The sequence below is a fragment of the Gavia stellata genome, chromosome Z, assembly GCF_030936135.1.
Source record: "Gavia stellata isolate bGavSte3 chromosome Z, bGavSte3.hap2, whole genome shotgun sequence".
Classification (NCBI taxonomy): Eukaryota; Metazoa; Chordata; class Aves; order Gaviiformes; family Gaviidae; genus Gavia; species Gavia stellata.
The window spans coordinates 12,034,543-12,055,184 of record NC_082637.1 but is presented as its reverse complement, the minus strand read 5'-3'; the positions used below and the strand labels follow the sequence as shown (position 1 = coordinate 12,055,184).

General features: G+C 65.2%; 1 protein-coding gene across 1 annotated transcript; it reads left to right on the top strand.

The window, feature by feature from the left end:
• Window positions 1-4,974: 4,974 nt before the first annotated feature.
• On the top strand, window positions 4,975-16,054 carry NPR2 (natriuretic peptide receptor 2). The gene is made up of 22 exons (XM_059833309.1): window positions 4,975-5,728; window positions 10,536-10,735; window positions 10,826-10,939; window positions 11,258-11,393; window positions 11,484-11,578; window positions 11,661-11,793; window positions 11,908-11,992; window positions 12,104-12,224; window positions 12,757-12,831; window positions 12,997-13,074; window positions 13,215-13,319; window positions 13,587-13,658; window positions 13,735-13,894; window positions 13,976-14,131; window positions 14,212-14,380; window positions 14,484-14,630; window positions 14,810-14,933; window positions 15,064-15,132; window positions 15,220-15,394; window positions 15,482-15,580; window positions 15,676-15,767; window positions 15,937-16,054. The coding sequence occupies exons 1-22, from the start codon at window positions 4,975-4,977 to the stop codon at window positions 15,997-15,999; spliced, it is 3,222 nt and encodes a 1,073-aa protein (XP_059689292.1). The 3' UTR covers window positions 16,000-16,054.
• The last annotated feature ends 4,588 nt before the right edge of the window (window positions 16,055-20,642 follow it).

The window sequence follows — 20,642 nt, the reverse complement described above, 5'->3', positions numbered from 1 at the left end:
ATAACCCTGGGAGATCATTCCTGGGCCACGCAGGAGCTGCGCTGGCCAAAAAAGTGCCACTTGCCTGTTGGGCCTGGGCACCCGCCGGGGAGGTCAGGGGTCTGCGCACCCCAAGATGGAGAAGCCATCCCGGGCAGCTCCCCAATGGAGAGGACTTTGCCACGGCGGTGCTGTGCCACTGGTGCTGACCCGGGCGTGTAACTGCTCTGGGACATGCTGGGGAGCCCCTGGGGACTCCCAGACCCGTCCTGGGCACCATGCTTCAGTGGGATACAGGGAGAGCCCCAGGAAACACTGGGGCTTTCTGGGTCCTGAATGGATCCTGCAGATCTTCTCTGGCCTCTCTCTGGGATCAGAAGGACAGATATCCTGCTCCAGCCATAAGCTCCCCCTGCACCCCGCATCGCCCTGGTGCATCATGGGCTGTAGGCTGGCACCCACGGGAGCACCCTGGGGTGCTGCCCTGCTTTAGAAACACCCTACAGGAAAAGCCATAGGTGGCTGATGGCTTCATGGTGAAACAGACCACCTGGGCATGGGGCTGGGACCCCTCGTACCACTCCTGGGGTCCCGAAGCAGATTACAGAATCACAGAATCAGATGGAGGGGAAAGAATCACAGCTGGTACCCCCATCTCAGCATGGGCAGCAACTACCTGAGGGGAGATGTGGGTGACTTGTCCTGTCCTGGTGCCCTGTAAGGATGCTCAAAGGGGCCTGCTGTGGGTCTGGGGCACAGAGGGGTGCGGATGCTGAGGACTGAACCCATGGACACACTGGGACACTCCCTGCCCTGAACTGGAGGGGACAACATAGCTGCTGCATTACCCATGTTTTTCCCTTTAAAACATTTGTGTCTGCTCCATTTTTTCTGCTGTTGGCACACAAACCCCAAACCCACACAATGAGCCCTTCAGGTTTCCTGGACAGCAGGAGCACAGGAAGCCCATACGTGCAAAGGTTGCCCTGTGTGCCTGCACCTTTCCCCGTGTGTCTCGTGCCCACCTGGCCAAAGCCTCCCCGACCTGGAGATGTTCCTCTCCCGTTCAGGATGGGATGGCCTTTGGAGGTGCTGGGCTTCTGCAGCACCAGGGATGCCTCAGTGATGTACGTGCCCCAGAACAGCGGTGCCTGCATGGCTCCTCCACCCAGCCCCGGTGGAGCCGACCGTGCCACAGGCACCCACTTGTGGTGGCTGCCGTGGTCTTTACAGGCACCTCCTGAGGCTGACAGGTTTCTGGCCCCGCTCTCAGTGCAGAGGTGAAGGCACTTGGCAGGGCCCTGCAGCCCACTAGCTCACATTGCTGCACTCGAGGAAGTGGAAAAACTTTTTTTAGCAGTTAAACAATCATCAGCTTTGGGGACCTGGGGCTTGGTTTCGCCTGATGGGAACCCGGAAAACAAGATGGGCACTTCTTGGGCATGAGCTCCCTGGAGCGGGAAGGTAGGGCTGTGTCCTTGGTGCCCACCATGCTCTGGTGCAGTGCAAGGACTGCCACGGACTACCATGGGACACCATGGACTGCCATGGACCTCCACAGACCACCATGGACCATCATGGACCTCTGTGGACTGCCATGGACCACCACAGTCCACCGTGGACCACCATGGACTATCACAGACCACCATGGACCACCACAGACAACCACAGTTCACCATAGACCATCATGAACCTCTGTGGACTGACATGGACTGCCACAGACCACCATGGACCACCATGGACCACCATAGAGTGTCATGGACCACCATAGACAACCATAGACTACCATGGACCACCACAGACTGCCATGGACTTCCACAGACCACCACAGACTGCCATGGACCACCGCAGACCACCAGGACCAGGGTGCTGGGCACAGCCCCGTGGAAGGAAGACTTGTCAGCTCTGAGACCTGGGATGCCAAGTGCAGAAAAGCTAAAGCTCGGTGTGAGACCATGGGACCGGGAAGGCGAGACGGAGTTACAAAAACCCTAAAGCACAGTGAGCATGCCCCAGGGCGCAGGCTGGGGGACAGCAAGTGTACCAAGTCCCGTAAGACCCCATCCCCACCTCGGCTCCTCTGCCCCATGTGCACTTGTGGGGGGATGCCCTGGTCACACAAGGGACACAGAGCCGGGGCAGCTGCCCCACATGCCCTCCGGCTGCCTGGTTGTCCGAGGGGCAGCAGGCACAGCCGGCAGGTTGTCGCCGGTGTCCCCGGTTGTAGGGGTGTACGGAATACAGGCGGCGGTGACCGGGCCCCCTCTGCTGGCATGCACACGCAAACACGGGGTACCCTGGCACCCACGGACCCCCCCCCGCACAGGGCACACCATCCCACTTGTGGTGAGTCCCCCCAGGCTGCTCCCACACTCCTTCCACCCCCCTCTGCTTTTTCCCCCCCCACATCTTTTTTTTTTTTTTGTAATTTGCCAGGGCCGTTGTCCTCCGCTGGCTGCATCCTGCCCATGGCAGGTCCTGCGAGAGCATCACCACTGCCCAGACGGGTGACTCGCTGCCTGCTCCCTGCCTGCTGCAGGCAGGGAGAGGACACAGGTCGCAGAAGGCTTTTCCCCAGTCCCTTTGCCCCACAGTGCACCCTGGCCAGTGCCACCAAGTGAGCCCAGCCCAAGGCTCGGAGATGCCACTGTGGCTCGGGACAGACACCCCGGCGCTGGGCTGCCCAGCATGGGGACACACGTGGGGCACAGGACTGGGCACCATCAGTGCCCCGCATGGGTCACACGTGGGGCACAGGACTGGGCACCATCAATGCCCCGTGAACCCCCAGCAGCAGGGGTGATTTTGCAGAGGCTGTGGTCCCTGGTGGGACCGTCACCATGCCCAGCCTCACACCCCATGGAGAAGCTCTTCCAGATTCCCAACTTCTCCTTTCTCGTCTCTGTTTGCTGACAGTTGGATTTGACAGTCCTGCAGCAGTGCTGTCCTTCGGCTCAAGCACCGCTGTTGGTTCCATGCCACAACCTGACTGGGGTATTTATAGCTGGCAACCGAATCCCCCCAGCTCAGGTTGTGCCGGGCTGGGTGAGCTGAGCTCCCTGACCCTGCGATGACAGGAAGGACATGGTGGGGACACCTGCAGTGGCATCGGCAGGGACAGTGAGAGGGGCTGTGATTCCCGGCAGCCCCAGCTGTGGAGGAACCTGTGCTGGGGCACCCGGGGGTGCCATGCCCGCAGCTCCGCACAGGCAGCTCTGGTGGCCTGCCCCAAATCGCAGGAGGAGACAGGGTTCCCCTGCCCACCGCTCAGCACAGTATCCCTCACGCATCCGATCCCTGCAGGACTTTGCAGGGCCGGCAGTACCAGCAAGACCCACAGCCACTGGGCTCCCGCTGCGCTCCCCCCTGTGCCCCACACACGCGTGCCACCCCCCATAGCTTTGAGCCGTGGGGCAGGGGCTGGCAACACACACCCACTCCCCACCCGATGGGAGCAGGCAGCAGACTGGGAATGCAAGGAATGCACCGCAGGCACGCTGCCCCCGCCGAGCCCCGGCCCCACCGGGGCCCCACCTGCAAACAAAGGGCACCTCTGTGTGTCCCCCCGGGCTGGGGCAGCCCCCCATGGCAGTCGGGGCTGCCATCCACTCGGGTGCTTCCCCAAATCCCCGGAGATGACCGGCAGCACCGCTCTGCCCGGGTTATCCCAGCCCCACGGCGTCCTGGGGGGTTGCGCAGGGCTCTCTGCCCTATAGCTAGTCCTTGCCCCCAGAGCGCTCCCCTGTGCTCCACGGGCTGCGTCCCAGCCCCTCTGCTCCCCTCGCAGCCCCCCACCTCCCTACCCCACTACCTCACAGGCCTGCGCCCCATAGCACAGGGGTTGGAGCCTTAAAACTTGCAGCGGCCTCCAGCCCCCCAGCATCCCCCGCCCCCAGCCCCCCTCTGCTTGCCTGCCCTGGCCAGGCCATGCGTGGACCAGGGTCAGGCAGCGGGGACACTAGATCCCAGTGGCACGGCTCCCCAGTTGCACTCTCCACTGCTGGGGGGATGTTCTGGGTGTCCGGGACATCTGGATCCCCAGCACATCCCGCTTCTCAGGGCCTGACTCCCCAGTCGCCCCCCTGCACCCCAAATCCCCAGGGACCTCCCCAACCTCCCCCTCTGCCCCCCAGGGGTATACCCACACCCAGGGCACTGGATGTCCCCTGCCCTGCCAGCCGGCTGCACTCCACAGCCGTGTACCTCCTCACCACCGCCCCCAGTGGGGACACCCCTCCCCAGGGCAGTCCTTTACCAAGGCCCCAACAACACCCCCCACCCCGCACCCCATTGCCCAGGGCCTTCCCCAACCCCTTATAGAGACCCTCAGGACGAGGTGTCCCCTCCTCAATTCCCAACCACCCCAGAGCCCAGATGCCCGCTCCCAACCCCTCTTCACTGGACTCCCCCCCCAGAACCGAGATACCCCTTCCTCAATTCCGCCCCCCGGGGACACCCCGAACCCGGATGCCCCCTCCAACCCCTCTTCACTGGACACCCCCCCGCCCCGAACCGACATACCCCTTCCTCAATTCACCCCCCCCTCGGACACCCCGATCCCCAGCCTCTCCCAGCGGGACCCCCCCAGAACCCAGGCACCCCTCCTCAGTCCCTGCCAACTCCCAGACCTGGAGACCCCCCTCCCTAACCCCCACACTGAGAACCCCACAGCCCCCCCCCAACCCCTCCACCGGGGGCACGCGGAAGGCGAGCCCCCCTCCACCCTCCCACCGGGCCTCCCCCAGGCCCGGCGCACCCCTCCCCAGCGCCCCATCCCACCAGCCCCCTCCCCGGCCCCGCTCTCTGGGGACCCCCCCGCCCCCCTCCGCGGTGCCGCCCATCCCCGTGCCGTCCGGCCGGGCGGGGAGCGGCGGCAGAGGGCGCTGGCCGGCCCGGGGCGGTGCCGCCCGGGGGAGGGCGCAGGCGGCGGGGCGGGGGCGCGGCGGGGCGCAGGAGCCGCGGGCGGCGGCCGGGGCGGAGGAGCCAGCGCGGCCCATGGCTCCGCGGCTGCCGCTGCTGCTGCTGCTGCCGCTGCTGCTGCCGGCGGCGCTGCTGGTGCCGGCGGCGGCGGCGGCGGCGGCGGGAGGGGGGCGGCGGGCGGCGACCCCCGACGGGGCGGTCGCCAACTTGACGGTGGCGGTGGTACTGCCGGAGCGCAACGTGAGCTACGCGTGGGCTTGGCCGCGCGTGGGGCCGGCGCTGAGCCTGGCGCTGGAAGCGCTGGAGCGGGGCGAACCGCCGCTATTGCCGCGGCCCTTCTCGGTGCGCGTCGAGTTCATGAGCTCGGAGCTGGAGGGCGCTTGCTCCGAGTACGTGGCACCGCTCAACGCCGTGGACCTGAAGCTCTACCACGACCCCGACGTCCTCTTCGGGCCGGGCTGCGTCTACCCCGCCGCTTCCGTGGGGCGCTTCGCCTCGCACTGGCGGCTGCCGCTCATCACCGGCGGGGCGGTGGCGGCCGGTTTCAGCCGCAAACGGGAGCACTACAGCACGACGGTGCGTACCGGCCCCTCGGCCCCTAAACTGGGTGCCTTCGTCTCCCACCTCCACGCCCACTTCAACTGGAGCGCCCGCGCCGTCCTCCTCTACGTGGACCGCAAGACCGACGACCGACCCTACTACTTCACCGTCGAGGGTGTCTACCAGGAGCTGCAGGACGGCAGCAACCTCACCGTCCGCCACCACATCTACTCCCCCGACGAGGGCGGCCCCGACACCGCCGTGCACTTCATCAAGGCCAACGGGCGCGGTGCGTGGGGCGGCGCGGCGTGGGGGGCGGGGGGGGTAGGGCGTGGGGCGACCCCGCGCGGGACAGGGCTGAGCGCCCGGGGAGGGAAAGCGGAGGGGGCTCCCCGCGGGGGAACCGCGCAGGGCTCGGGGAGGGGAGGAGGCAAAATCCTCCCTGGGGCGCAGCGAGGGGTTGAGGATGCGGTGGGATCCGTGTGGGGCACGGTGAGGGCACAGGGGTGCGGTGGGGCCCGTGTGGGGTGAAGCGAGGGGACGGGGGTGCAATGGGGCACATGTAGGGTATAGCAAGGGGCTGGGGGTGCGGTGGGACCTGTCTGGGGTGCAGCTAGGGGCTGGGGGTACTGTGAAGCACATGTAGAATACGGCAAGGGGTTCAGGGTGGAGTGGGACCCATCTGGAACACAGCGAGGGGCCAAGGATGCAGTGAGGCACACGTAGGGTACAGCAAGGGGCTGGGGGAGCGGTGGGACCCATCTGGGGTGCAGCAAGGCGATGGGGATGCAATGGGACCCGTGTAGGATACAGCAACGGCTGAGGAGCACAGTGGGACCCGTGTGGGGCACGGCCAGGGTCCAAGGACACAGTGGGACCCGTGTGGGGCACGGCCAGGGTCCAAGGACACAGTGGAACCCTTGTGGGGCACAGCAAGGGGCCGAGGACACAGTGGCACCTTTGTGGAGCACAATGAGGGTCTGAGGACACCGTGGGACTTGTGTAGGGTGCAGTGAGGGGGCCAAGGACATAGTGGGACCCCTGTGGGGCACAGCAAGGGGTGCAGTGGGACCTGTGTGGGGCACGGGGAGGGGTAGGCAAAGCAGGTTGTATGGAGGGCGCAGCAAGGGATGGGCACATCTGGTTGTGGTGGGGCTGGAGGAGCAGCGGGACCTGGATGGGGAGGTGGGTCCACAGGGGACAAGGCAGGATCCGGGACCCCTGGGCCACCCCAGTGCCAGTGGGGGGGGTCCAGGGCAGGGTTGGGGGACACAGAGTTCCCCTTCCTGTCCCCTTGCCCGGTCACCCTGTGCTGGGGGAGAGCCAGGGCGGACCCTCACCTCGGTGGGGCACGTGATGTGAGGGGTGCTGGGGCCACCCTACCCTCTTGCATTAGCAGGATCAAGGAGTCCCCAGGGGCAAGCAGGACCCAGCCACCTCCTCAGAGGCTGTGGGTGACGGTGTGGACGTGGCCGTCTGAAGGGCAGCGCTGGCTGCGGTTACGTGCCTAAAGCAGCCTGGTGCCGACACGTCGAGGTGGCCCTGCCATGCTCAGGCAGAGCCCCCCAGCCTGGCACCTGGGTTCCCCGGGGCTGTGCCTGTCCCAGCTGTGCCCCAGGGATGGGGCTGGGGATGGCCCCACCCTGCTGATGACGGGATAAATCAATTTGGTGCCTTGTGAGTGCCCAGGAGACCAGCTATATTGGGAGCGGGAGGAAATGGAGGGGCTTATGGAGGCAGCTGGAGAGCAAGGGCAGCCTGATGCTCTTTCATTATTGATGAGCGGGGTGTATCGATCCCGGAGCCAGCCGCTCCACGATGCTTCTTAATGGATCCTGAGATGCTGTGTCATTAAGAAGGACATTGAGCCGGGATGAGTGGGGCCAGATGGGCCAGCAGGAGACATGGCCTAGGCTGCACGGGACCAGGATGGGGGCACGTGGCTGGGGTGCTTTGGGGTGCTGGACCAGGTACCCCTGGGAGTGAGGCTGGTGGGGCTAGGTCCGTGGGGCTGGGCATCCCGTGATGGACCGCAGGAGCTGAGCAGCTTGTGGCTGCCCCTCTGGTTTGCTTGGCCAAGGGGCTGGGATGGAGGCTCCCTGGTGTGCCGTCACCAGCCGTGGGGTGTGGATCTTCACATGGGACAGGGGCAAAGGAGCATGCGGGGAAAAGGGCTAAAATCAGCGATTCCCATCAATGTTTCCAGCTTGGTCCCGTAAATCACCCTGATGGTAATCAATCCCTCCAGGTGCAGGCAGGGGGTCGTGGCTGTCGGCGGCTGGGGGAGGACACCAGGCTTGGGCAGAGATCTGGGAACCCTTCAAGCCGGCGTGCGGGGGGGGTCTGGACCCCTCTGGCCACAGCCCAGAGATGGGGGCAGGGTGCGGAGCTGAGTGCTTGGCCCAATGGGGATGGGTGTGCAGGACTTCGATGCTGATGTTGGGTGCTTTCCTAGCCTCGGGGGTGTGGGGCAGGGAGTGGGGACATTGCAAGGCCATTCCAGGAGTGCCCACTCCTGTGTGGCATGGCATGGAGAGGGAAGCAGGAGCTTTGGCCACAGCCACATCCATGTCCATGTTCTGCAATGACACCGCATGCCATCCCTCTTGGTGTCACCTTCCTTCTGCCAGGTGGTGGGCAGGAGTTTAGTAAACCTTTCCTGGGGAAAGCCGCTTCCCTGCCCCACCATGTGTCCCCTAACCTGCTGATGCCTGACGTTCACTGCTCCAAAGAGCAGGCATGGAGGGATGTGGGTGCATCACCCTGTCCCGTGTATGGCCGCCTCGCACTTCCCATTGCCCCTCTCACCGCTGCCTGGGCGACGTGCAGGGGCCCACGTCTCTCCTGCCACTTGCAAAAGCGCTGATATAATTAGAGCTGTGGTTGAGGGAATTACTGGAGCATCTGCCTGCAAAGCCCAGGTCCCCTGCCTGGGGAGATGGCCGGCTGCTGCCGCCGGGAGGGGAGTGCATTTGGTCCTCACCCCTGCAATACCCCCGGGCTGGGGCGAGGGTCTCTGCGCTGAAGTGCCCTATGCTGGTGGGGCTGCTTGAAACTGGGATTTGCAGGGATTTGCCCTCACTTTAGGGTTATCTTCCATCATGCAGGGGTCAGGCAGTGTCCTGCCACCCCGTCTGCACGCTCAGGGTCCTACCTGTCCCCTGGGACTGTGCACTCTGCCTTCTGCATCACGGGCACCCCCTAAGTAAATGCCTGGGGGTTGCATGCACCCCAGCCTTGCAGGACCCCATTCCCCTTGTCCTCGATGATGCTGAGGCTGCCTTTGGCTGTTCGCCGGCCCCCCGGGGGGGGAGGTGAGCAGGCAGGGGTGCTGCTGGCCAGGCAGGAGGCTGCCAGCTGGAGGCAGCTGCCAGCATCATGGAGAGCCCTGAGCATTGACCCTTCCCTTCTGCGCAGCTCATGCAGACTGTCCCTGGGGAGCCGTCCAGGCGCCATCGATCCCCTTGCTCGGTGGCCTTTGACCAGGCGGGCTTTTGCCGCCGCCACCGCGGGGGCCGGCTGCCCAGGGTGTCCCACCATCTGCCACCAGCTGTTGTGGCTCCCCAGCCCGTGCGGTGCCGTGGGCTGCCTTTTCCTGGCGCCTGCGATGGGATGGGGAGGGTCCCATGCTGTGTTCCCGTGGGGGGACCCCTCAGCCTCTGCATGCCAGGAAGATGCTGAGCTGCCTATCCTGGCTGAGAAATGTGGGGATGGCACATTTCTGGGTGCAGGACTAGCGAAGTGGGGCAGCCAAGAGTGTTTATCTGAGGTATTGCAGCGCTCAGAGGGAAACCATTTCAGACCCTGAAGCAGGCTTTTGCTCATGCACAGCTCAAGCTGCTGTAATTTCCTCTGCCCCGTGCCCAGGAGCAGCTCCCCACGTCGCTGTGGGTTTCCTGTGCCCAAGGTGGCTGTGCTGGGTTTCTTCTCCCACCCGTGGGCTGCTTCGCTGCCCCTGGGGGTGACCCCGTCAGCCCTGCTGCCTGCATGGCGGGGTGCCCTCCAGCAGCAGGGACCCCATCCCAGGGCGCGGGGCTTCCTTGCTGTCCCCCACCCTCCCCATGCTCTGGATCCAGCCGGGGTGCTGGGCCCCATGCAGAAGGGCTGCGCACTGGGGCCAGCGCCCGAGCGTGACATTCCTCCAGCACCCGCCGCCGCCGCCTCCTCCGTTGCTCAATCCCGGGTTCCCAGCCAGGCTGGCTGGAGCGGGGGCCCTGGTTTTCCGGGGGGAGGGAGGAGGCAGTGGCAGGATCCTCAGCAAGGGCAAGGAGGGCCCCTGCTTGGGGGGGTTTCGGACACTCTCAGGCACCCGTCCCCACAGCCCGTGGTGCCCTGTGCCAGCCCCACGCTGTCCCCACGCAACAGGTGGGTGGGCATCCCATCGCGGCTAGCCGAGCCCCCAGCTGTGGGTGGGGGCACGCGGGGCAGCCAGCCGGGGCCCGGGCACCCCCTTGCCGTGTGGGTCACACCAGCGAGATGCTCTGTTTCCAATTAGCGCCGGCGCCGCCGAAGGTGCTGGAATCTGGGAACCTGCACATTCCTGCCGCACGGCCAGCCGGCCGCGAACCCAAACATGGGTTTGTCCCATTCCCCAGCCCGGGTTCCCCAGGGGCCTCCGGTGCACGGCCCTGACGCCTCTCCTGGCCTCCCAGTCCCCTGGCTGGGACTGGCAGGGAGCAGCTGGGGAGCTGGTGCCGGGGGAGACATCCCCTGGGTGGCTTTTGCTGGAGCAGGGTGTGCATGGGTGCTGGAGCCGGGTGCGTGGGGTCTGTGAGTGGAGTGTCTGCCTCCTATTTTGGAGCAAGGGTTCCCCTGTTCTCCTTTCCCACTTCAGCCCAAGGTGGGTGATGGAACAACAGTGGGTCAGGGCCAGCGAGGGCGGTGGGGCTGAGTGGGCTCTGTGGCCACGGGGCATGTGGCATGAGAAGGCGGTGAGCTGAGCACTGCTCCATCCGCCTGCTCCGTCCTCCCCGCAGCAACCGAGTGTGCCCCCGGGGTTGCTCTGCTCCATCTCCCCAAGGGAAAGCATCCCACCCCATGCCTGAGCAGGGTGCCCCAGGGCATTGTCCCCCTGACACCCCGTGTCTCGCCGGCAGTGGTGTATCTCTGTGGGCCGCCGGAGATGCTGCGGCAGATCATGCAGCTGGCGCAGCGGGAGAACCTCACCAACGGTGACTACGTCTTCTTCTACCTGGACGTCTTTGGGGAGAGCCTGCGGGGCGACTCTGCCCGTGACCCCTTCAAGCCCTGGCAGCAGAGCCCAGGCCAGGACTCGGGGCTGCGCGAGGCTTTCCAGGTGAGCTGCGCCCGCCTACTTGGGGACGGGGATAGGGACCTCCCCAGCCTGGCCCCAGTGTGTGAAGTGGGGTACTGTGCTTGCTTGCAGATGGTGCTGGTGATCACCTACTATGAGCCCCAAAACCCTGAGTACCAGCACTTCCAAACCCAGCTCATCCTGCGAGCCAAGCAGAAATTCGGGGTGCAGCTCAACTACTCCCTGGTAAGTGAGTCTCCCTGCGTGATGGCATGGTGGGGACCCTCCCCATGGGGCTGTGGCACCTCACCAGGGTGCAGAGGATGGGACATGGCCATGGACAATGCCAGAGGGACCATCCCTGGTGGCAACAGCCATGGGCAGTGCCATCCCCACAGGGTGGGTGCATGGCCCTGATGTGGGGCTATGGGGCCGTGAGTGTGACTGTGGCCCTGGCGTGGGGCTGTGGGGCCATGGGTGGGTGTGTGGCCCCAGTGTGGGGGTCTTGTGGCTGGGGTACCCCCGTGTGCATGGCCGCAGGTGCACTGAGGTCCCCCCTGGCAGATGAACCTGGTGGCGGGGTGTTTCTATGACGGGATGCTGCTGTACGCCATGGTGCTGAATGAGACCTTGCGGGAGGGCGGCTCCAAGAAAAATGCCACCCACATCATCGAGAAGATGCGGGACCGCAAGTTCCAGGGTAAGGATAGGGTGGGGCGGCCCGGACGGGGGTGCTGCGAGGTCACTGAGACCCAGTCCCCGTCCCACCCGGGTCTCTCGTCTCCCACAGGAGTGACAGGGCTGGTGAGCATGGACAGCAACAATGACCGGGACACGGACTTCAACCTATGGGCCATGGGCGACCCTGAGAGCGGGCAGTATGAGGTGGGGGCCGTCACTGGGATCCTGCTGGCAGCTGGGGCTGGGGGACGGGATGCTGGGGGGACCTCAGTTTTCTCTGCTGTAGGTGGTGGGACACTACTCAGGTGTGGAGAAGCAGATCCACTGGCTGGGACGACCCATTCCCTGGGTGAAGGGAGCCCCCCCCTTGGACAACCCGCCCTGTGTCTTTGATGTGGATGACCCCTCCTGCGATAAAAGTGGGTGTACCAGGCCCCCACATCCCTCAGTCCCCACCACCCTTCCCTGTGGGTCCATGGGAACCTGGTGCCCATGGTCAGCCAGGCCACACTGACTCTCCCTCCTGCCTGCAGCCCCCCTCTCTATGCTGGCCATCGTGGCTTTGGGCACTGGCCTCACCTTCGTCATGTTTGGCATCTCCAGCTTCCTCATATTCAGGTCAGTTGGGGCTGGGGGAGCCCCTGCCTTGGCACTGGTCACCCCTCAGCCTGGCAGGGGCACGTGCAGGGCGGGAGGGGTATGGGGAGCTCACCCCAATGTGACCCCCAGGAAGCTGATGCTGGAGAAGGAGCTTGCCAGCATGCTCTGGAGGATCCGCTGGGACGAGCTGCAATTTGGGAGCCCTGAGCGGTACCACAAGGCAGCGGGCAGCCGGCTCACCCTGTCCCTGGTGAGAGCTGCCAGTCCCGGGGCACCACCCTTGTCCTGCCCCTGGGCTGCCCTCCCTCACCACACAACACTCCTCCCTTGTTGATTCCCTGCACGGCCTTCCGTCCCCTGCAGAGCCACAGCCCCGTTGCATGCATCCCTTACAGAGCCTCAGCCACTTTACATCCATCCCCTACGCAGCCCACCCTCCCTACATAGCTCTCCATCCCCTGCAGAGCCATGCTTGATCCATCCCCTACACAGCCCTGAATCCCCTACAGAGCACCATACCTCATCAAGCCCCTGCGTGATCCTCCATCCTCTACACAGCCACACCTTATCCATCCCCTACATTCCCCTACATCCGCTGCAGCACACCATACCTCACCCTATAGGGTTCATCCTCCCTACAGAGCATGCAGAGCTTACCCTGACCCTTCAGAGCTCGTGCTGCACTATCCCCTGCACACCCCTGGGTATCCCTGCCTTGCTCCATTAGGGCCTGTCACCCCCTGCCCTGAGGTCCCCATCCCTAACCCCCTCCTTACCTGCAGCGTGGCTCCAGCTACGGCTCCTTGATGACCACCCATGGCAAGTACCAGATCTTCGCCAACACCGGCCACTTCAAGGTCAGTGTGGCGGGTGGGGAGCTGAGCCCTCCCCCTGAAACCCCCCAGCCCTGTTGAGGTGCTCCCCCTTGGCTGCACCCCCTCCCTATGGGATGCTGGCAACTTCCTCCCCTCCCCAAATCTGCCCAGTGGGCGCTGACCTCTTCCCCCTCCTTGGCACCCCAGGGCAACGTGGTGGCCATCAAGCACATCAACAAGAAGCGCATCGAGCTGACGCGGCAGGTGCTCTTCGAGCTGAAACACGTAGGTTTGGGGTCTGAGCTGGGGTGGGCACCCTGCCTGGGGGTGCAGTGGCTGGTCCTGGCAGCGGGGGTGGGGCTGGTGGGAGCAGCAGTGCATCCCCCCCAACCTCAGTGCCAGCTGGGTTCCACTTCCACCTCCAGATGCGGGACATCCAGTTCAATCACCTGACCCGCTTCATCGGGGCATGCATCGATCCCCCCAACATCTGCATCGTCACCGAGTACTGCCCAAGGGGCAGCCTGCAGGTAAGGGTGCCTGGGGACACGGGGGGTGATAATTAGACACTTCAGGTGACCCATCTGGGCTGGGTATTGAGGACAGAGCTGTAGATGCTGGTGGCCACCCAAGCCCTACAAGACTCGCAGCAGAGCTGCCCAAGCAGGTGTCAGAGGCCAGGGGAGAGGAGGGGGTGGGTGCCATGGAGCCTCCCACAGCTGGGTGCCTGGTGAGGCTGGTGCTGGTGCCACCATTGCCTGGGTGCTTGGTGGGGTCTACTCAATGTGCTGCCCCAGGACGTCCTGGAGAACGAGAGCATCAACCTGGACTGGATGTTTCGCTACTCCCTCATCAACGACATCGTCAAGGTACTCGAGCAAGGGGCACGAGGAACTGGGGGAGGTGCCTGAAAGCTGCCAGCTTCACTACATCTGTTTGTCCTAGGGAATGGCCTTCCTGCACAACAGCATCATCGGCCACCACGGCAGCCTCAAGTCATCCAACTGCGTGGTGGACAGCCGCTTCGTGCTGAAGATCACTGACTATGGGCTGGCTAGCTTCCGCTCGCCCTGTGACGGCGAGGACACGCACGCTCTCTATGCCAGTGAGTGCCTACCGCCGGGGACTGGGGGACCAGGGGGATGGGGTGGCCTTGCCTCACCACCCCATGGCCATGTCCCACCAGAGAAGCTGTGGACAGCCCCAGAACTGCTGCAGAAGGGACGTCTGCCCACCCCGGGCATGCAGAAAGCTGACGTCTACAGCTTTGGCATCATCGTGCAGGAGGTCGCCCTGCGCAACGGCCCCTTCTACATCGAGGGCATGGACCTGAGCCCCAAAGGTGAGGGTGGGGGGCAGGTATGGGGTGTTCCTGTCCCTGCTGGGGAGGTCTGGTGCTCACCATCGGCCACCCCATGGCAGAGATCGTGCAGAAGGTGCGTAACAGCCAGAAGCCCTTCTTCCGCCCCTCCATCGACATCGGGGTGCACAGCGAGGAGCTGGCAGTGCTGATGGAGCGCTGCTGGGCGCAGGAGCCAGCCGAGCGCCCCGACTTCAGCCAGATCAAGATCTTCATCCGTAGATTCAACAAGTAGGTGGCTGGCAAGCAGGGAAGGTGGCCCCGGGTGGGAGCCATGGGGGCAGTGGTTGGGGGGCACCTCTTCCTGTGGTGCCAGCTGCCTGTACCCCGGCAGGGAGGGCAGCACCAGCATCCTGGACAACCTGCTGTCACGCATGGAGCAGTACGCCAACAACCTGGAGAAGCTGGTGGAGGAGCGGACGCAGGCCTACCTGGAGGAGAAGCGCAAGGCGGAGAACCTCCTCTACCAGATTCTGCCCCAGTGAGAGGGGGAGAGATGGGAGCATGTGGGTCTGGGGGTTGGCATGGGGTCAGCGTGCACCAGCTGCCATGCAAGGATGGGGTCCCTTGCCAGCTTTGCATGCTGGTGTAGGGCAAGGGACGCAGGGGTAACAGGGATTTGGGGTGGGAGTGCACCATCATCCCCCCTGTCCTCGCCAGCTCCGTGGCAGAGCAGCTGAAACGCGGGGAGACCGTGCGGGCTGAGGCTTTTGACAGCGTCACCATCTACTTCAGCGACATTGTGGGCTTCACTGCCCTCTCGGCAGAGAGCACCCCCATGCAGGTGAGAGCAGGGCTTGGGGGGCAGCCCCCCTGCAGGGCTGGTGGGGCGGCTCATATCCTGGCAGTGCTATCCCTGGGGCTGGGGGGGACATGCCCACACCCAGCCCCACACGCACCCTTGCTCCATTCAGGTTGTGACACTGCTGAATGATCTCTACACTTGCTTCGATGCCATCATTGACAACTTTGACGTCTACAAGGTGAGGAAGGGGTGAGCAAGAGCAGCCCCCCAAAGTGAGGCAGGCAGCAAGGAGCCCAGGGTGTACCCGCTCTCCCTGACCCTGCAGGTGGAGACCATCGGGGATGCCTACATGGTGGTGTCGGGGCTGCCAGTGCGCAACGGGAAGCTGCACGCCCGCGAGATCGTCCGCATGGCCCTGGCCCTGCTCGAGGCCGTCAAAACCTTCAAGATCCGGCACCGGCCCAACGACCAGCTCCGCCTGCGCATCGGCGTACACACCGGTAAGCCGCTGCACCGGCCGGCACCTGCGGCTAGGGGATGCTCGCCCGCCTGCCCTGCAGCAGCCCCGGGCATCTCTATGCCCATAGGTCCTGTGTGCGCCGGAGTCGTGGGTCTGAAGATGCCACGGTACTGCCTCTTTGGGGACACGGTGAACACCGCATCCCGCATGGAGTCCAATGGCCAGGGTGAGCCATGGGGCTGGCGGCTGGGGTCTGGTGCCACGGGTCATGCCACGGTCCCGGACTCAGCCATGTCCCTTTTGTCCCTCTGTGCCACCCAGCTCTGAAGATCCATGTCTCATCCACCACCAAGGAAGTCCTGGATGAGTTTGGCTGCTTTGAGCTGGAGCTGCGCGGGGACGTGGAGATGAAGGTGAGGGCGCGGGGACCCCGGTGGGGTGCCAGCCCTTCCTGCTGCAGGGCCATGCGGTGGGTGGGTGGGTCAGGGCTGTGACCCCTTGTCCCCCTCGGTGCTGGGTATGGCACCCAAGAAGCAGTGGTGCGGGCGGGGGAGGGTCTCACTACCCCCCTCTGCCCCCCAGGGCAAGGGGAAGATGCGGACGTACTGGCTGCTGGGTGAGAGGAAAGACCCCAAAGTCATCTGAGCCTGGTAGCAGTGGCGGAGCCCCAGCCCGGATGGGGCCACCATGCTTCCCAGCACCTGACCACCCAGGATGCACCGGCACCCCCCTGTCACTGTAGCCCCACAACAGCCACCACAGCCCCCCTGCTTCAGCAGGGCTCGGGCACAGGGGCCAGCAGCCACAGCACCGCCTGCCCCCCCCCATCAGCACCAGCAAAGCCCACCTTCCCCTGCAGCCTCTGCTGGAGGGGGAAAACCATCCCTGATCCAGCCCAGGGGACCCCATATCCTCCTACCCTCTGGGGTCCAGCCCCCATTCCCCACCCTCTTCCCCATGGCTCAGCTGGCTCTGAGCCACTCCCGGGGCCTGGTTGCCCCGCAGGGCACTTTGCCATCTCTTTTCAATACCTGCCCCCCAGCTGAAGTTGTGCCCATGTCACCCCTTCTCTGGGGGGGAACTGGGGGCTTCTGCTGGGACTGACCCCTTGGCCAGGGCAGGCTTCAATGCTGCGGCTCCCCCCCGCCCCAGTCTCCCCCTCTCCTGTATATAGTCCCACCAGGTCGTGTAAATACTTCCCCCCCCTCCCCCAGGTGTAAATATAGGAGTCGCCGCAAACTATTTTGTTGAAATACAAACTTCCCCAAACCCCTCTGTCCCCCGACCTCTGCTTCGCTCTGCCCCGGAGTGCCAAGTGGGATGGGGGCTAGGGGGGACCCCAACATTGAGTTTAGCCTGGACTGGGGATGGCTGCCTGGAGCATCCCAGATCATCGTACCCTCGGGGTCCATTTGTGACATGGGGTGGGGGTCTGGGCATGGGGAGCCGGTGCAGGGTGGCTGCAGTGGTGGCTGGCAAGGGCTCGGAGCAGTGCTGGGAAGGCAGAGCCACCGCGGCGGGGTTTGCTTTGGCGTGAGGGCTGCAGTGCGTTCCTCTGAGCTCATGCTCTGGCCGCGCCACCGCCGCCTCTTACTGGAACCCACCTGTGCCTGGGGACAGGGGCCACGTGTCACCCGCTCTGGGCACTGGGAGAGGGCACATCTCAGGGGACGGGGCTGTGCCAGGGGCTCTCCCTCTGTGCCCAAGGAGGGAGGCTTGGGGCCATAGCAAGTTTTGGGGCAGCAGTGACTTGCGGAGGGGCTGGAACTTGTCCCCGTGCCTGCGCTGCATGGCCCCACAGGGACTGAGATGCTACAGGCATGGTGCTCGCTGTCCAAATGCCCAGCGTGAGGACAACCCCGGGGCAGCAAGGACACTGGGACCGCCTGTGCCCTCCTGCTTTTTATTGCTTGTGGGTCTGGAGCCAGCTGGTCAGGGGGGCACAGGGCAGGGGCTGCTCTAGGTACTCGGTGATGGGAGTGGAGAAGGCTGCGTTCCTCCGAAAGGGACTGTCCCCGCTGCGGATGCTGGTGACACCCTGGAATGGAGGGAAGTGGAGAGGTCCCTGTCAGCAGCTGAGTCCCCTGGCTGCTGGCAGGGCAGGGTGCTGGGGGGCTTACAGGTAGGCTGCGGGCTTGCTCCAGCCAGAAGCTGCAGGGCTGCTCGGTGCAGTAGTTGTGGGGCTGCAGGTGGAAGCAGTGTGACAGTGGGTAGGGAGGATGCCATGCCTGGGGGGAACACGGGAGCCTTGTGGGCTCCCTGGGGGCTGCTGCAAGCTGGGAGGGGCTGTTTTCTGCCTATACCTGGGTGGTGGGCAGCGGTGTGAACTGGCAGTCCCCAGCGCAGTAGTCCCGATGCGTGGTGGAGACCGACTCCATAGGCGTCCGAGGGGGACAGATCTCCTCCAGCATCTCCTTCCTGCTGGCAAAGCAGACCCCACATCCCTCAGCTCTGGGGTCCCCCCCCAGCTCAGGCAGGCACCTGCAGCAGGGTCCCCTCCTCTGGGGCACAGCTCCAAGGGTGGGTGGTGCATGGGGGCGCAGGCTTGCCTGTATTTCTGGTAGAGCATGGACTCCAGCATGGCCTCCCGCTGCCCTGCAGGGAGGAAGGTGCCATCAGCCCCGTGGCTAAGATCCTCTCGCTGCCTTTTTGGGGGGCACATGGCTCGGGGGGGGGGTCCAGCCTCACCTCGCCCCAGCAGCCGGGCCCTGTGCGGCAGGCGGTAGGTGTCCTTCGTGGTGGTGCTGTTGGTGGGCCAGGGGAGGAGATGGTGGACCAGTAGCCCATGGTGGCCATGCCGGTGGGTGAAACTCTCGTTGCCCAGCTCCTGCCCCGGCATGGGGTCCAGGTGGTTCGTGGCTCTCTGGGGACAGATGGTGTGGGCTGCGGGAAGCAGGCAGGCGCTCTGCAGTGCCCCATGCCTGCTCCCAGCTTTTAGTTTTTTGATAGTCCCGAGGGACTCTGGACAGGGTTAGAAGGTGGGGGTGAATCACCCCCTCCTGCTGAGCATCCACAAGCTGGGCGCAGTGCCCCATACTTAAGGCCATGCCACGCAGGCAGGTGCCCGACACAAGCCCTGGGAGCAGCCCTCAGCGGCACGAGCTGCAAAAAGGGGGAACGGCCCTTCCAGCTGGCTCCCTGGGAAAGCAGGAGCAGGGGCACCTGCGGCTTCGGCAGGGCTGACCTCTCCTGCCTGCCAGGAGTCAGCCAGCCTCGTACGGCGTCCCTGACCCCCTGCATGCCCAGGCTGCCCCTGCAGCTGAGCAAGCGCTCGTATGGCACTGGAACAAACTGTGGGGCCCCCAGACTGTGGCACGGCTTGGCCCATGTCCCTCCCCAGCCCGGCTCGCCCAAGCAGTCGTCCCCGCATCCCTGTGATGGGCTGTGACACCCAGCTCCCTCCACCCCAGCAGCGAGCTCCCAGCTCTCCTGCCAAAGCCTGGCTGTCACTCCCCACATGCCTGCCCGTGTCTTTTGTGCTATTGAATTTCATCCCCTTTCCATCCTGCTGGGCTCAAGGTTGTCCAGGGAGCTCCGGCTCGGCCAAGGGCAGCTATTTAAAGAGAGGGGGCTGCCCAGGAGTGGGGGCTTCACAGGATCAGCACATGGGATGCAGTGGGGTGGGTTTTGAGGGGCATTTCCCCTTATGCCCCCCCAGGTAGTGATGGGGAGTTACCTCCTCCTGCCAGTTGTGGATCAAGCAGCTCCCCTGGGGCACCAACCGTCTGGGCTGCTCTGTTGGCATCTGCAGGGAGGCGGGCAGCACCCGCACTGCGGTGGGGGACACCTCGCCGGGGCAAATCCCCCACTTTCCAGGGCGGGGCGGCAGCTCCACCCCACAGGGATCATTCCCAGCCTCAGCGGGTGGCACCGTGCTGGGCACGGCTGGCGGGGCCATGGTGGACAGCTCAGCCGTGGCTGACGGCATCTCCTGGGGCACCTCGGCTGTGGCTGACATCTCCTGGGGCATCTCAGTCATGGCCGTCATTGTCTCCCTGTGGCACGGGGGCTTCTCCGTGGGCACCTCAGGCAGGAGATCATCACTCTGGACTGTGACAACACACGGTGGCCTCCCCTCAGGACACACAGGAGGCATGTGGCCCATCAGAGCCACCCTGCAGGTGGGGACAGTCCCTGAGGAAAGGTGGTGGGGTGCATCTTTCAGCCCCCTCTTGCCTGCCGTGTCCCCAGCCCCCACCAGCGTGGACAGGGCCCTGAGGCTGGAGCCCCCGGGTTCCCCATGGTGTCACCCCCATCCCGGGGTGGGGTACAAGGGTTCCCTCTCCCTTTGGGGGCCAGAAGCAGCACCTCCTGCTGAGTCTGCGCTCCGGAGGGGCCTCCCCCTCCCTAACTCCCCTCTCTCCCCTTGCCAACTCCCAGCAACATCCCCCCGGTGTCCCCAGCCCAGACTCTGCCCCCCAATGCCCGCCTCTCCCCGTGCCCCCTCCCAGGGCTCTGCACCCCCAGCACCCCCTGGGCCCAGCACCCCTACCTCCTCCCCAGGTGGGACCCCCCCAGGCCCTGCCCCTGACCCCCGCGTCTTTTAATGCCCCCCTGCCCCCTTGGTGCTCCCCAGGCCTTGCCCCCAACCCCCCGAAGCCCCTGCCCCCCAGATGTCTCCCTCGGGGATCACCCTACGGCCCCTTAATGCCCTCCCCCCCGGTGCCCCTGGCCCACCCTCGGGGGGTCTCGGCCCCGCGCCGCCGCGCTCCCGGCTCCGCGGCGCCTGCGCGGAGTGAAGGTGCTCCGTCTCCATGGAGACAGTAAACACCGGCCGCGCCGAGCTCGCGGCCGCAAGCTCATTGGTACCGCCAGCTGCGTGCGCACCTCCCATTGGTAGAGAGCCTGAAGAGGGGAGGGGGCGGGGCCAACCCGAAGGCGGGGCCAAGGGGGAGGATTGAGCGGAGAGGGGCAGGAGGGCGGGGACGGGGGCAAATGGGCGTGGCTAGGGGCGTGGTCGGGGTAAATGGGCGTGGCCGGGGCCATCAAGGCTGAAGGCGCATGGCGGGGCCTGGTGTGTGGCCAGGCCCAGGACGGGCTCCAGGGCCGGGGGTCATGGAGTGACCTCCAGGCCTGGGGGTTGTCCCCAACCCCGGGGGTCCGTGGCCCTCTGCCCTGGGCTGCGCTGGCACCTTGGAGCTGCCACCGGCAGGGGCCAGGGAGGAGCGGTGGGCCCAGCCAGAGCTCGCAGGGCATGGCCTGGGGGCAGGGGTGGCTCCAGAGCCGCCCGGTGTTGGGGGACGGGTGAGCACCGTGACCAGGCAGGGCCAGCTTGGCCCCGCTGGGGC

Coding starts and splice junctions, on each gene's coding strand:
- NPR2 (XM_059833309.1), top strand. CDS start 4,975: ATGGCTCCGCGGCTGCCGCTGCTGCTGCTGCTGCCGCTGCTGCTGCCG. Junction 11,794..11,907: donor TGACCCCTCCTGCGATAAAA/GTGGGTGTACCA, acceptor TCCTGCCTGCAG/CCCCCCTCTCTATGCTGGCC. Junction 14,381..14,483: donor TTCATCCGTAGATTCAACAA/GTAGGTGGCTGG, acceptor GTACCCCGGCAG/GGAGGGCAGCACCAGCATCC.